Here is a 14,440-nt window from a genome sequence, read left to right as displayed (position 1 = left end):
TAATTGTGATTCAATAAATGTTGTTAAAACTGACTGCGTCATTGGGTTGTGTGATATCGCCACACTGGAGTAGCTCCAAACTCACCCCTTGCTAAGGATCAGAGCTTGTGATGGTGCCAGCTTCAGACAACGATGGGTGTGAGCCTGGGGAAAGGGCCAGCAGTGCTGTGGTCCTCCATGGGACCTCCCATGGACCTCACTGCACCACGGGCTGCTGTGTAGCTCAAGGAACATTTCAAGCAAATCCCTCCTGGGTGATTCCCTCTCCCTCCCAGCTAACCATCTGGAGAATGTACTGGCATGCACCTTTTCTTGTCTTTAGAGCACAGAAAGGGGAAACCTGGCACAGTCACCCCAAACACCATTTTTCATACATTTCTTCCCATGCCACCTCTTTTGGGGGTTTTCAGCCATTTTTCGAAGAAGTACCATCTCCAGCTGCATTACCAGTGCTTCCCTAGAAATGTACAACCCCTACTCTTCCCCTTCCACCCTGAATGCTGCTGGATTGCAGGTAGAACCTTGATGGCAATGTACATCTGGAGTTCTTCCAGCCACCATCACACAGAAGGCAACAGCTGTGCACAGCTGGAGCCCACCACTGCACTGCACATTCCAGCAACCCCCAAGCCCACTTTTAGCAAGGGATTGCCCTGCCTCACAGCATCGCCGCAGCATGGCCAGCAGCAGTCTGACACTGGGGTTTCCAGTATTTCCATGAGTAAAGAGAAAATTAAGTCACACAGTAACATAGGGGGTTATTATTTGTTTATTTAAAAGGCAAATGTTCGAGCATTAAGGCCACAGAGTGGGAAAAAGAAATGGTGACTACATGGGATTATGTGCCACCCCATAAAAAGGGAGGAGGAAAAAAAAAAAGGAAGGGCAAAAAAGAAAGTTTTAACCCCTCTCTTGTGTTTCAGAGGTGGCTGCTGGGCCACAGAAGGGGGTCAGGTTGCCCTGACCCCTGCTGCCCCTTTGCCCACGGTGTTCTGGTGCCCCACAGCAACACTGGGTTCCCAAGAAGCCATCTCCTGTGGTGGCACAGCAGAGAGTGGGAGCTCCTCTCTGTAGGCAGAGTGGGTGCAGGGTCCATGTGCATCGTGTCCATAGTGTAGGGAGGAGCAGGTGGTCCTTGGCAGATGAAGCATTAGTTCTTTAGTAAACATAATAGCAACTGAAGGCATGAAAAGGAGTTACAAACAGCAAAAAATATTTTTAAGAGATGTAAATTCTTCACTTGCATAGAAAACCTGCTGTAGAAGACACCAGGTAAGAAGTACAAGAACACTTTCTACATCTGACATGGCCCTGTCCATCACATATTAACACCTCACATCAGAGCAGTGATGGGATTGCCAGCAGACCATGTCCCACACTGAGCAGTGCAGAGGCAGCATCCTCCCCAGCCCCCCAACACAAGCATAATTTCCAGGAGAGCCTTCCCTGGGACCTAGCAAGGTCCAGCCAGAACCCAGATGGGACTACAGCAGCATGGCTTGAAGATGAAGGCATGATTTAACAAGGGGCAAGACAAACCTATTACAGCATGGAGCAAAGGAAAGGAAAATGGAGGGTTTGGTTTCAATTTCATGAAAATCATGTTTGGTCTCAAGCGACCACATAAATCATCAAAGAAGGAGGTTTATACTAAAGCAGTGTATAAAACAGATTTTTCCAACTTTTGAAGACTTCTGTGATTTCTGATAGTTGTCACACTACACTGAGACAGAGGAGATACACCAAGGGGTACTGAGACTTCGGGAGGGGAGAAAGAACAGGAGGACAAGGGAGACTGACAGCCAAGAAACACCAGAACTGATGTGCTGGATGTAAGAAATCACTCCACCAGGTCGTGGGGGCACCAGAGCTGGTGCTGGGCTGGCTGTCCATGCTCTGCATAAGGCACAGGGACATGTCCCTGTCTCTCACTCAAACTGTAATTTGAGGAGGGGAGACGGCTGTTCTGGCTCTCACCCTCCTCTTCACACCGTTTTTCCGTTTCACCTATTAAAAATAAAACAAACCCAGAAATGCCAGTACCTGAGGAACAATACGAGAGGTGGGAAACAGAAGCAAAGGACTCCGGTTCTCATGATGAGGTGAACCAGGTTTGAGAGTGGAGAAGAAAATATGCTGCCTGCATCCATGCCTACCCAAAACCATGTTAGTGGCATCTGTGTCCTGAGAAATGCAGGACATGGGGGTCTCTCCCAAGCTGATGTTCCCATATACCTGCCTCAAGATGATTTTCAGCCATTAACTAGTTTCTCCCTGTAGCACCATTCCCACTGCAGACACAGCACCAGAGGCAGGGATGTTAACTGGATGCAGAGGCAGAGCAGCAAGCCAAAATTAGAAAACGCGAGCTAAAAAGGGCACTCTTACTCTTCCTCCTTCAACATCCCCATTACTCCCTACAGGAAATCCCTTATAGATGTGAGTATGCCCCTGACATCCCTTTCCTGTGGGATGCTGACAGACAGGGATGTGGGCTGCACAGAAGTAGGAAAGCTTCTTCCCTCGGTATCCCACTGCTGCACAGGGCAAAGACACTCAAGATCTGATGTCTAAATGACATGAGAGGGTACCTCGTTGCCCCTCAAATGCAGGGTGCTTCCCTTTACCCAAAAGGTTATAAATACACAGTTCCTAAGGACTTTTTCTAGATCTATTTTTCACTGACAAAGAGGACAGACATCTAGAGAGAAGACGGGATGGGACAACTGTTCATAAATATGCCCTGGATTTTAGCAAGAACAAGCTGTGTTCTTAAACAGTCAAGGCACTCCGTTTGTTTCCATTACCTTTGCCAGAAAAAGGCAGAGGACAAGTCCAGGAGAGAATCTCATCCCTCCACAGTAGCCCTGAATGTCACATCATTAATACATCCTAAGATGCTTTTTTGGGGTAAAAATTTTTTTAAAAATCCTGCATAAATTCCATTTGATATCACTCCTATAAATAATAAAATTTCATATAGGTCTTTCACAATACCATGCTTTCATCCCAAAACCTCCTTTCTCTTACTTTTGAGAGGAAGCAGTTATCTTTGGTCCATGTTACAGGGGAGGAGGAGATAAAATCAAGCATGTTCTGTGGTGGGAAAACCAGGAACACGCATCTAATGACAATTGAGCTAAGGGATATGACAGAAGGGAAAAACCCCCAAACACTTGAAAAACAGTCTAAATTAAAATTACCCTGACATCTGGAGGATGCCAAGTGTTTGTAGTGCATCTGAATGCAGGGCCTAGCAACACCTCTGCATGACTTTGCTGCAACTACTGCCACCTGCAGTGATGCCTTCTTTGAGTGATGTATGTTCCTTCTACAGCATTCACCAGGAGCTGGCTGCAAAATTAGAGTAATGAAATCCTGTGCAGTGGCATGTACTGTTAGGACAACGTTAAACCTCAGTAAGATTAAGAGGCACTATTCATTCTTAACTAACTCTACCTATCAAGAAAAGAAAAAAAGAGAGACATCTAAATTAGACAAGTCAAATGGAGAGATGGCAGTACCTCCATCAGCAGGGTGTTTCTCTCTCTCTCTCTCTCTGACTGCAGAAATAGCCCTGGTACCTGGCCTAGACAATTTGTCTGCTTTCTGGGCTGCAGAGGTTGGCCAGGCAGCTCCTGCTCCATACATCTTATGTGCAAACAAACCGGGGCAAAAGTTCAATGGCAGGGCCAACATTTGTCTGTTCTTGGCTGCACTTGCCACAGGTGAATGCTCCTGGCCAGCCTGGCACCACCACAAGCCCACCAGCTCTGACAAGCACCACCAGTCTTGGGCAGTCCCACAAACACAGAGGATAAAAATTTACCCCTGGAGATATTTCAGAGCCCAAAGGAATTACACCCAGGGCAAGCTCATCCATCTGCTGCATCCATAACCCTGTATCCCACCTCTGCTAAGACCTGCACCCCAGCAACTTTCATAACCCATAAGCAGCATCCATACGATGAGATGGGCTAAACAGGATGCGTTTTTCACAAAAACTTTCAGAGCTGGGCTAATCTTGCCATCACACATTTAGTCCTCCAAAAGGCTGTAAGAACAAAAGATTAACCAGACACCCTAGTTAACCAGACTCCCACATTTCTCAGAACTGGAACCAATCTATCTGACAATTATAAACTGTCCTTAAAGGCCATGTAAGAAAAGCTCAATAAAGCAGCTGGAACAGGTCTGAAAAAGAGCTTATGAACCTCCTCGCTTATAAAGCTCTCTCTGGAGATTTGCATTGCTTCCACTAGTGCTGTACCCAGCATCCAGACAAATAGTCCTGAATTTTTTAATGCACCAAAAGTATGTTAAAAAACAATGCCTTAAATCTCCAGCACGAGAAGTCATTAAAAAAAAAACAAACAAAAAACACCTGAAAGCTTCTCCTGGCATCATGGAGGATGCTTTGCTTATTCATGTATCTGGATGGCAACGTCTCGAGCGAGAAACTGCTCGATTTCTTCTTGGGTCAGTATTTCAGACGCAGGAGTTGCTGCCACCACTTCAGCCGGTGCTGGCCTCTCGCAGTTCAGGTTTGAAAAAGGGTTGAACCAACCCAAAGAGAAGGCACCGCCGAATGCCAGCTTCATTCCTTCCCAGCCGCTGATCTTCTCCCAGGTTGGCTTCTGATTTTTAAGTCGCTCAATACCCTGCAAGAAGAGAAGACTTCAGGGTCGTCTCACATTTATAGCAGGTATTTGGGCATTGTAGCACACGCAGAACTGCCTATCTATAGCCAGACTGATGCTATTTGAGTTCGAGTTAACAATGAAGACAGACATCCTGTGTTAGTGAGAGTTTCATCTCTGAATTTAACAACAAAACCCTAAACAATCTGAATCTTGCAGACATATTTTGGCATCAGTTGCTATGGACGTCTACAGTACAGAGACGGCTCCTGAAAAGCCAGCCTTTTGGGAAACATGGATCTCTTCTCACAAGGCTTTTTGAATACCTCCAAGAAGAGACAAAATACAGTTAGAACTTAAGAGTTTCACCTTATGTGGGCATTTCTGAAATGGCTTAGATACAGGCAAAATACTGCACCTTTTTCCAGGAATCAGGAATTTACCAGTGCCACACCTAGAAGCTCACTCTCTCCCAGTTAAGAGCAAATATTTAAGAACACAATTTCCATTTACCAAATTGTCAAAAACAAATCACAATGCAAGCCAGATAGCTCACTGGGAGGTGAGAAATTCTGTACACGTGGAAGTGGAGGCTTAAAAACAGGACTGGAACCTTAGTCAGTCAATATTCTGATTCATTCTCCCTCCAAGAACATTGCTTTTAGTAAAGCAAACATTTTGATTGTATTTAAAGAACAGATACAGCAAATCTGGGCAGCAACATTTTTTCCTTGGTAGCCTTTTCCATGTAGAAATAAAGAACTAAAATTTATTTTCTTAATATATTTTTTTTAAGGCTACCAGTGTGAAATAGGGCACAATTTTTTATGCACATCTTCTGTATCATGTAAGAGAGGAGTCAGATCTGCAGCTGGGTAGGGTACACTCACAATGACATACAAATGACCACAGAAAGTCTGTTCTTAGAGAAGCGAGAACACTGGATCCCAGTTTTGAGAAACTCAAGGAAAGGAAAAAAACGAGCAAATTCAGTTAAAACTGTATGAAAGAAGGGTATTAGAAGAGCTGGATGAACGATACACTTGTCACGTCCTAATTCTACAGATTTTTTTTAACGACACACTACATTCAAAGCTTTGCAGTGGGGGGAAACAAATACACGCAGGAGCTCAAGCAGCACAGCTGCACTCACAGTCAGCCTTACAAATAACACCACAGCAGCAGCCCAGTTTTGCAATAACATTGAGTCAGCATGAGCAGACCCAGGAGAAAACACACCATAAATTGAAGCACTAAGTGCAAAGCTTTTTTGAGCTTCATTCATGCCCTGTTTCTCTGTGCTGACTTTGGAGAAACCCAGCAGTGAATGTGAAAAAAGGAATGACACAACACCAAATAGGAATTCTTCAGGGTTGCAATTTCAGGAAAAAGTCAAGCCCTGAAGGACTTTGAATGCTAAACACAGGCCTGCATCCCCTCGCTCTGCTCTCAAGCTTGCAAATGTACAGTTTCAAGAGCTCCAGGGAAAAATCCCTTGCAGTCTCTGGTCCCTTGGGATACCACACTTGGTGCTGCTGCAGCCATGGCCCGACCTTACCTCCCTGCTGGGCAAGCTGGGAGAAGAGCAGTGCTCATGCACAGCAGAGCATTTTAGCACTACCATGTGCTCTTCCTCCAGGATACTCCATTTCCAGCACCCAGTGGCTGTGCAACCAGGAGGCAGAGGCTTTAGCAGCTGAAAGCAGAAGACCACCTTTGCTTGTTGGCTGTTCCTTAGTGAACTGCAGAAATTTCCCATGCATTAGTAACAAACTGGCACCACGGCTGCAGCACTTACTGTGTGAGTATCTAGAGAGAAGGAAAACAAGTAGCACAGAGCAGGAGGAGAGACAGACACCAAGCATTTAAACCCTTCCCTGGCAGCACAAGCTTTAACCCTGCCCTCAATCACGTGCTTAATCTGTTTCGATCCCTGCTGCCATCTAGATTGGGAATACAGATTTGGAACACTTCTGGGCAGCAACCCCTCCTTTTCTCCCAAAAAAACCCCATCACTCACCTGCTCGGCACACCATCTGCTAACCAAGGAGATAAGCAAGGTCAGGCTGAGGCTGTGCTAATGCCAATTAGGGAGCAGTTCATCAGAGCAGGGAGGGGCATACTTTCTCTCTCTCAGCCTGACCTCACTAATCCCTTCAAAGCACGTATTCAAAATAAGCACAAGTTTTATAATTGTATCTTGATCTAATTTGGCAGCCAGCCACATGGTCAGTAGGGTGTGAGGTTATGCCTTAAAAAGAATTTAAGAGGATGGAAGGAAAGCACAGCTGTTGAAGACGTTTTGTTACTATTTAATGGAACTTATTTAAAATATATATACATATTTACATAAAATCTCCCACCATTACTTTAGAAAGTGGGACTTTTGTATATGGAATTAAACCACCACCTGTTTATCTTTCCCATAATGCATCATGGTCTTTCACCATTCCAAGTTATATAATTTTGAACCAATACTGAAAAAAAGACATAAACTAACAAATATAAAATACTGGACACTACTACTTCAGTAAGAGGTACATCATTGCAAACATGGGGACAGTAAGATAAGGTTGACCTGTGGCCACTATGATGCTGGAGGATATACCCTGTTTCTCCCACTATTGCCCTCAGTATCTGCTCCTGTCCAGTGCCAGAGGATGGTGGGCTGTGTCGCCTGACCCAGAAACGATCTGCAGGGCAGCTCTTGCACGTTAGAAGCAATGCATTAATTTCTTTTAATGCACTTTCAAAACATGAAAGAGCAAAATGAAAAAAGACAAGCATTGTGACAATTTGATGGTTATGACACTGAAAGCACTGTCATCGGAAATCACGATTAAGGCAGACTTTTCTTACAGCACTTCCTTGCATTTATTTCTGCTTGGAGTACCACTCAGCTTTCCAATACAGGAGCACCCTGATTTGAGTTTGATTTCAATTTCCCTTGGCCAAGCTAAAACAGACAAGCACCCGGAAATGGGTTGTCCTGCCCAAGAAAATACTTTACAGAAGCAAACCAGTTTGTCTTTCTCATATTAATACTGACTCCCATTTAGTATCATTAAAATTGCACCATCATGTTGCACAGCACAAGTAAAACTGAGGACCCTCAGTTACTGCCACACACACACCTGACAGGTACCAATGGCATTTCTGTGATGATGCCTCATTTAAAAAAAACAAACAGTTTGACTGAAAATATCAATACTGCATAATGCTGTTAAACAATTTGCATTTGTTTGAAACAAGAAAAACTTGGTAGTTACACATTTTTCCACAATGGTCAAAATGCCAGAACAGCATAACCTATCTTCCTCCAAGATGCATAACCAACAAGGTTAATTAAAATAAATCAAAACAGGAATGCAGAATTTATAATCGAAGAAATTTTTAAAGCAGTGAACTGAACTAAGAGATGCATTCATTAGTTAATTGCCTAAGTCACTAAAGCCTCTCCCGTCAATATATCTGATTTTGCATCAGATATATTGAGGGCCAGATTCTCTACCAGTTCAAGTTACCACGCACATGTGCCTCACTGGCTGAACTGACCCTGGCCAAAGATCCAGCTTTTAATTATTAAGCTGGGAGGATTCTCTGAGAAACACCATTGCATACTAAAATCAGAGTTACAACCTCTCCCAAGTGAAGACATAAAACCCCTGATTAACAGGTCAGTGTATTACCAATTAACTCACTTTTAAACTTAAAAGCCGAACACCTAGTTAATTGACTTTTGTATGCTTCTGCCTGCTTAGAAACGGAAGTGAAAGTTCAGAAAACCATTACAGATTTTTCCCAACATTTGAAGCAAAGAAAGAAAGAACGGCAAACAAGTTTTTGCAAAAGTTTTATTGCATTTGTTTTCCATATGGAAGCATTGACAGATTGAAAAGATGCAGCATTCACACTACTTCCAAAATGAGACATCCATTAAATTTCTCCTTCCCCAATCTCCCTCCCTTTCCCCGTGGCTTTGAAGCAGTCTAAACAGGTTAGTTTCCAAAAAAATACCATTTTATTTTAAACCAAGGAAAGAAAAGATTCCTTGGAAGTCATAGACACAGTTGATTTGTATACTTCCTTTGTTTGCAATTCATCTGATGAGCCCATGGGAGTCACAATCCAAAAATATAAAAAAATTCCTGCCAGAACACAAGATGTCAGTTGCCGTTATGAATGGTTTAGCTTTACCCGTTTTTGGAATGCCTTCTGTCCCTCCCACTTCCATCACCACACAGTTCATAACAGCATGCATGCTCCTTATCGTAAATATTTCCCAATTTAAAACACTTACACATATATGTGCATGTGTTTACACACACACACACACGTATGTATAAATATCAGAAAAGACTTACAAAGCTCTAAACCAGGGCAATGCTAAGAATATAGAATTAATCACCCTAGTATACTTACACATCCCATCAATATGAGTCTTTATAGTAATCTGGGCATCATGTCATTTTTTTTCACGTTAACACTGTTTAGCAGGCATTGCTCTATCAAGTCATTTACCAAGACAAACACACACAAAGAACATGATTCTGCTATTCTAAACACTTGAAAATTAGCTTTCTTCCTTTCCTGCAAGTGTAAGGCATTTAATAATCCAAAGAGTCTTCTAAATCTGCCACAGTTATCCTAAAAGGGCAACAATTTCCTGCACACTAGGGAGGGAACAGACAAAATAATGCCAGAAAGATGGAATCAGTTCTGTGGCTGGAAGGAAAAAAGAGTGTGGGGTGGGAATTGGTGTTGGCAACCTTCAAGTACTTTAACTGTATGCAATCACCAGGTCAACTGGTTTTCTTGCTGTGTTGCCTTCTCGTCTTGCACCTTTTGGTACACGAAGTATCTGCTTCCCTGTTTAAGTTCACTTATGAAAGAGCAACATGCTCCTTCAGGAAGTCCAAAGGTGTCTGTGTAGGGCTGTTGGCACTCACATGTCATCCACAGAGCTCATCACAGTCAGGAGACAGCATGAGAATCTATTCAGAAGAGGTGGGTCATAACAGAGAAGAGAGGATCCCCTTCACATTAGTTATGCCATACAGAAAGCAGAGAGAAACAAATGCCAGTAAAGTTAATGTGATAAAAAAAAAAGAAAAAAAAAAAGAAAAAGAAAAAGAAAAGCAGCAGCAGTTTCAGCCAGAGATATAGAATTATCTAAAATGGTGGAATACAGGGCTTTTTTTTTCTCTGCAATTATCAGCCATTTAATAGACATAAAAAAGTTCATTTTGCTTTTTGTTTTAAACATTCATGGAAAATTTGTAACAGTAGTGCTGTAATATGTTTCTATTTTAGTGGAAATGCTGGTCAAGAATTCCTCAGACCACATACTGGTACGGGTCTGCTTTTCCTTGGTCTGGTGTTGCGAATGGGCTAAGCCATGCTATAGAGAACGGATGGCCAAATACTGCTTTCATGTTCATCCATTTTGTTTTTTTAGCCCATCTTCTCTCTTCCTTTTTCAACTGTTCTATTCCCTGAAAACAGAAATATCACATTTTCAGTCAAATACTCAGGTTTTGTAGTTCTGGATTCGGGGAGAAGTCTACTCTCAGTTACCCCTTATCCAAAGGATGGAGTAAGAAAATACAAATGTACCTGTATTGCCTTTCCTTTTCTTCTCACTGCTTTATATTAAAAAATATTAAGGCTATAGAGTGTTCCTTGGAAATAAAATTACTTTCAATTTGTTCAGTCCTAGGTACTTCAGAAACATTTTAAGACCTGACATCCAATCGTCTGTGACGTCAAATAAAAAAAAAACCCACCACTTAAAACCAAACAAAAAGTATGTGTTTTAATGGCTGAACGCATCATGTGCTAACCAGATGGAAAAGTTTTAGAAGAATCCATTACAAGCTTGCAGACAAAAAACCAAACCAAAACAAAACAAAAAACCCCACAAACCCAAAGATAATCTCTATAATGCTCCCAGATTCACCAAGCAAGTTCAGGAAGTGCCCATGGCTCAGTGTAGCTGAGTCTACCTCTTGCCTCTTTGTATGTCATTAGAATCACTGCTAAAACATGCATGGGCTGACAGCAGGGAGAAAGGGTTAAATAAGACACTGATTCGAAGAAATCATTGGCATTGTTTAGTAAAGGTTAGAGGCAGAACAAAAATAAGCCATCAAGCAATCAGCTGAAACATTCACTAGTAAAACATTAAAAAAAAATTAAAAATTCCACATTGTGTCTAAAACCCAAAAAGTGAATTTGGTCTTTCAGGAAAGCCATATATGCCTGGCTGCCACAGAAGCAAAATGAACAAGTGCAGTCCTTGTAGAGCATTAATCTTCCACGGGTAGCAGCAGGCAGATCACTCTGTTCTTTAACTCTGCACCTTTTGCAAGGTAACATTTCTCCTGACCTACATGTCTCTCCCATGCTATGAATTAACGCACTGCAACACATCTTTGTGTCTCAAATTACCGGTGCTAGGAGCTCTGAAGAACACAACATGGGTCAACTGCAGGAGTTGTGCTGATCCCTGGTAAATGCCACCTCCAGAGACAAGAGCAAAATACGAGGGCTCTGGATCCCTTCAGGCAGAAAGGAACCATCTTGGTGGGACAGCATTCTCAAGATAAGGAATGAGGTCTCCCAGTGATTGGAAGAGAAAGGTGAAAAAAGAGTAAGACACAGCCCTGCTGTCTAAAATGTGAAGTAAAACACTGCGAGAGCACAACAAGAAGAATTTCACCTGGAAGTATTCCTCTGCTCAAAACAGATTGCTTGCCAGACACAGCTAGCTCAATGCTAGCAAATCAACAATGAGACATTCCACAGAGCTAAATCCTTATGGGTACATATTCAAAAAAGAAAACAAAAATGAAAACACACAACCCAACAGGGGGAGACCATATTTCACTTTTTTTTATTTTAGATTGTTGCATTGCTCCTTTAACATCTATAAGTCCCCAGAATTAGAGGGAAAGAGAAAATCCGGGGAACTTATTTGGTTGCCCTGCTGTAGGAAGCAGCTTCTAAAAAGTCTTGACAGGTTTCAAAGACAGAGAAATTCAAATGATAATTTCACAGGCAGCATTGCTAACTTACAAACTTATTGACAAACTCAAGCTCAGCAGGATCTGTAGAACACTGTACTTCTTCCTGGGGCTCCCCATCAGAAAGAACAATGAAGTCTTCCTCTGAACATAGAAGAGCCACAGGTGGAACATCAGCCTCTTGCAGAAGCCAAGCATTAAAAAAAAGCACTGCAAAAAAAACCGCGGGAGCAATGGGCCCTTACAGCATATGACGCCAATCACAGCTCTCCAATGGCAGCAAATATCCCTATTCTAGCTTCCACTGGCCATGGGCAAACAAGGGGAAAGAAACCTGAAAGAGGCAGGGGAAGAAAGAAGAGCTGTCACTCTTTTAAGACTATCACTTCTCTCCAACCACTCCAGTCAATTCAATTGTATCTGAGCGTGCTTGGTGAAGACTAGAAGTATTCACAAGTGTGGGAACACACCCAGGAGTCACCAGCTCCATCTTTACAGAAGTGGGGAAATGCAGGGATATAGGATGGGCTGCAACACTGCTATGTAACCTCTACTATGCCACCCTTGAATTGGGGATGATTTGATGGCTTTCCAGCAGACTGTAACCAGCAGGCTTACATGAGCCTACTCCACTCCCTTTTCTTTTTCCATCTGGTAAGAGTTTTTGAACTATTTAATAAGTAGCCAAAACTAGAAAATCTTCCAGGCTAAAAGAAGTCTCTGTGTGTTCATGTATACGTATCCCTCCCCCACCTACTCATCTTGGCTTTCCAGTACATTAACCTGTAAATAGTGACAATCAGGGCACAGCTGAGTTTCAGACAATACCAATGAAAAAGCAAAGAAAAAGAGGTTCTTGAATCCATAGGGAAAAACACTCTCTACAGAGTAATCCCAGTTACCAATACCTACTTTATCGCAGGTACTATCAACACAGCATCCCAGCCAATACATAGGCATACACTACTTCCCACAGTAACCTTCAGGGACCACAATCCAGCACTGTGATAGCTCAGTTTATTACACTGGATCTTTCCTCAAGGGGTACATGAACCTTCTGTGCAATGAGGCAAAAACCTGTAACCCTTCACTGTTTCTACAAATGGTGAGAGACAAGGTAAAGGAGAGAGGGTGTGAGACACTCACCGTTTCATCAGTGCAGATGGAGTGTACTTGGGTCCCAAACATAACTGAGGTGAAGATAAGAAATAGGAGAGCCTCAAAACACAAGAGGATGAGAAGAATCACGGTAGTCGGTGGAGAGAAGGAACTGCATTCTGTGAAGACAAAACAACAGAGTTGGAAAGGTAGACATCAAGTAATGCAGCAGCTGCAAAACACCTGCTAAGCCACAAGTTCTCCATATTCAAACTGACAAATAAATTATATGGTCACCATTCCCAGAAAGTACACAGGGAAGCTCTCACATTCTTGAGGATATTCAACCATAAAATGATCACTCCCACAATTAAAAAAACCACAACAACAAACAAACAAATAAGCAAATAAAAACCAAAAAAAACCCCCACACAAACCCTGCAACACTTCAACTTGCTTTTCCATTTCGGTTTTTCCCCAGCATACTGACTAGGACTCTATTCTACTTCATTTCATCCGTAGTTTAAGAGAGAAACCTTAGTCTTAACAGATTTTCCACAGTGATAAAGTCAATTAGAAATCTCAAGCAGGCAGTCAGGACATGAGGATACGTAGCAACAACCTAAAACCAGAGTATGCTTCTTTCATAACTGCTCTAAGCCATAACCTAAAGAAGGTCAGATTAAGCCAAATTCTTATTTTTCCTCATAATCTATACTGCAAACTCAAGCAAGAGCTAAAAAAAAAAACCCAAACCAAGAAGGTAAATACAAAAGAGAAGCAGAAGAAAGGAAGAGGAAGAAAAATGTTATAGGGCCAAGCTCATAGTGTTGAGTGTTGCAAATGTCAGAACATCTCCAGATTTTTTCCAAATCCAAGACTCTCACCAGAAGCCTGTATTTTTCTAATGAGCTGTTAAGCTTTAACAAATACACCATAATCAAGGGCTAACACAATCTGCACAAATGGAAGGAGCTGGAACAACCTATCCATCTCTCATAACAGCTCTGTTCTGCCACCTAAACCTGGGGCAGGTGGGAAAGTGCTTTCCCCACACAAACAGGCTCTGAGAAAGGGGGTAAAGGAAACTACCTTTTGATGTATCCTTCCCTTTATGGCCCTGGCCACTGTAGTCAAATGCAGTTCTCAGTGACAGCTGGCAGCTGTTTTACAAAGTCTTGAACCGCAGAACAACCTTGTCAAACTCAATTCATACCTACATCCTCTGCAACAGCATAAACTAAAACCAGTCATTATATTGAATAACACAACTGAAATTCCAAGAAAAAAAACCCTAATCCTTTTCCAAAAAAATTCACAAGCAGCACACACATTCTTTGACAGCTTGCAGTTTGACTCAGCATTACCTCAAGGATTTCCTATATCCATTTGTGGTTTTAAAAACATATATAGACTGTCTTCGTAAAAATTTACTCACTGGCTGATTCAGAGTGAGGGCTGGAGTTTTTATTTTGGTTTTTTTGAGCTGCTTGGGTTCTGGTTTTGGTTTGCCCTTTTTTTTTTTTTTTGGAAAGGAATTGTTTGTTCTTGTGAGGGTAGATTTTTGGATCTCAGTTAGCATGTTTTTCTGGCAGTCTTGCAAGAATGATTCACTTTACCCTTTTAAAAAAAGCATATGCATTCCTCTTGTCTTCTGTTGGCATTCAGGAAATTAGT

General features: G+C 42.3%; 1 protein-coding gene across 5 annotated transcripts in view; it reads right to left on the bottom strand.

Annotated features, from left to right (window-relative positions):
- Positions 1-746: 746 nt before the first annotated feature.
- The window catches only part of ZDHHC3 (zinc finger DHHC-type palmitoyltransferase 3), a 33,873-nt gene continuing 20,179 nt past the window's right edge, over positions 747-14,440 (bottom strand). For 2 of the 5 annotated variants that reach the window (XM_032681026.1, XM_032681031.1), the window contains exons 6-7: positions 12,812-12,942; positions 747-4,661 (exon numbers count right to left, since the gene is read on the bottom strand). In XM_032681026.1, the coding sequence (XP_032536917.1) occupies positions 4,422-4,661; positions 12,812-12,942 (371 nt within the window). In that variant the 3' untranslated portion in view covers positions 747-4,421. The other 3 variants (XM_032681045.1, XM_032681039.1, XM_032681053.1) reach the window with 3 other exon arrangements.

The sequence above is a fragment of the Chiroxiphia lanceolata genome, chromosome 1 (assembly GCF_009829145.1).
Source record: "Chiroxiphia lanceolata isolate bChiLan1 chromosome 1, bChiLan1.pri, whole genome shotgun sequence".
Classification (NCBI taxonomy): domain Eukaryota; kingdom Metazoa; phylum Chordata; class Aves; order Passeriformes; family Pipridae; genus Chiroxiphia; species Chiroxiphia lanceolata.
Note: the sequence above shows the minus strand (reverse complement) of the source record. Positions and strands in the feature narration are given on the sequence as shown.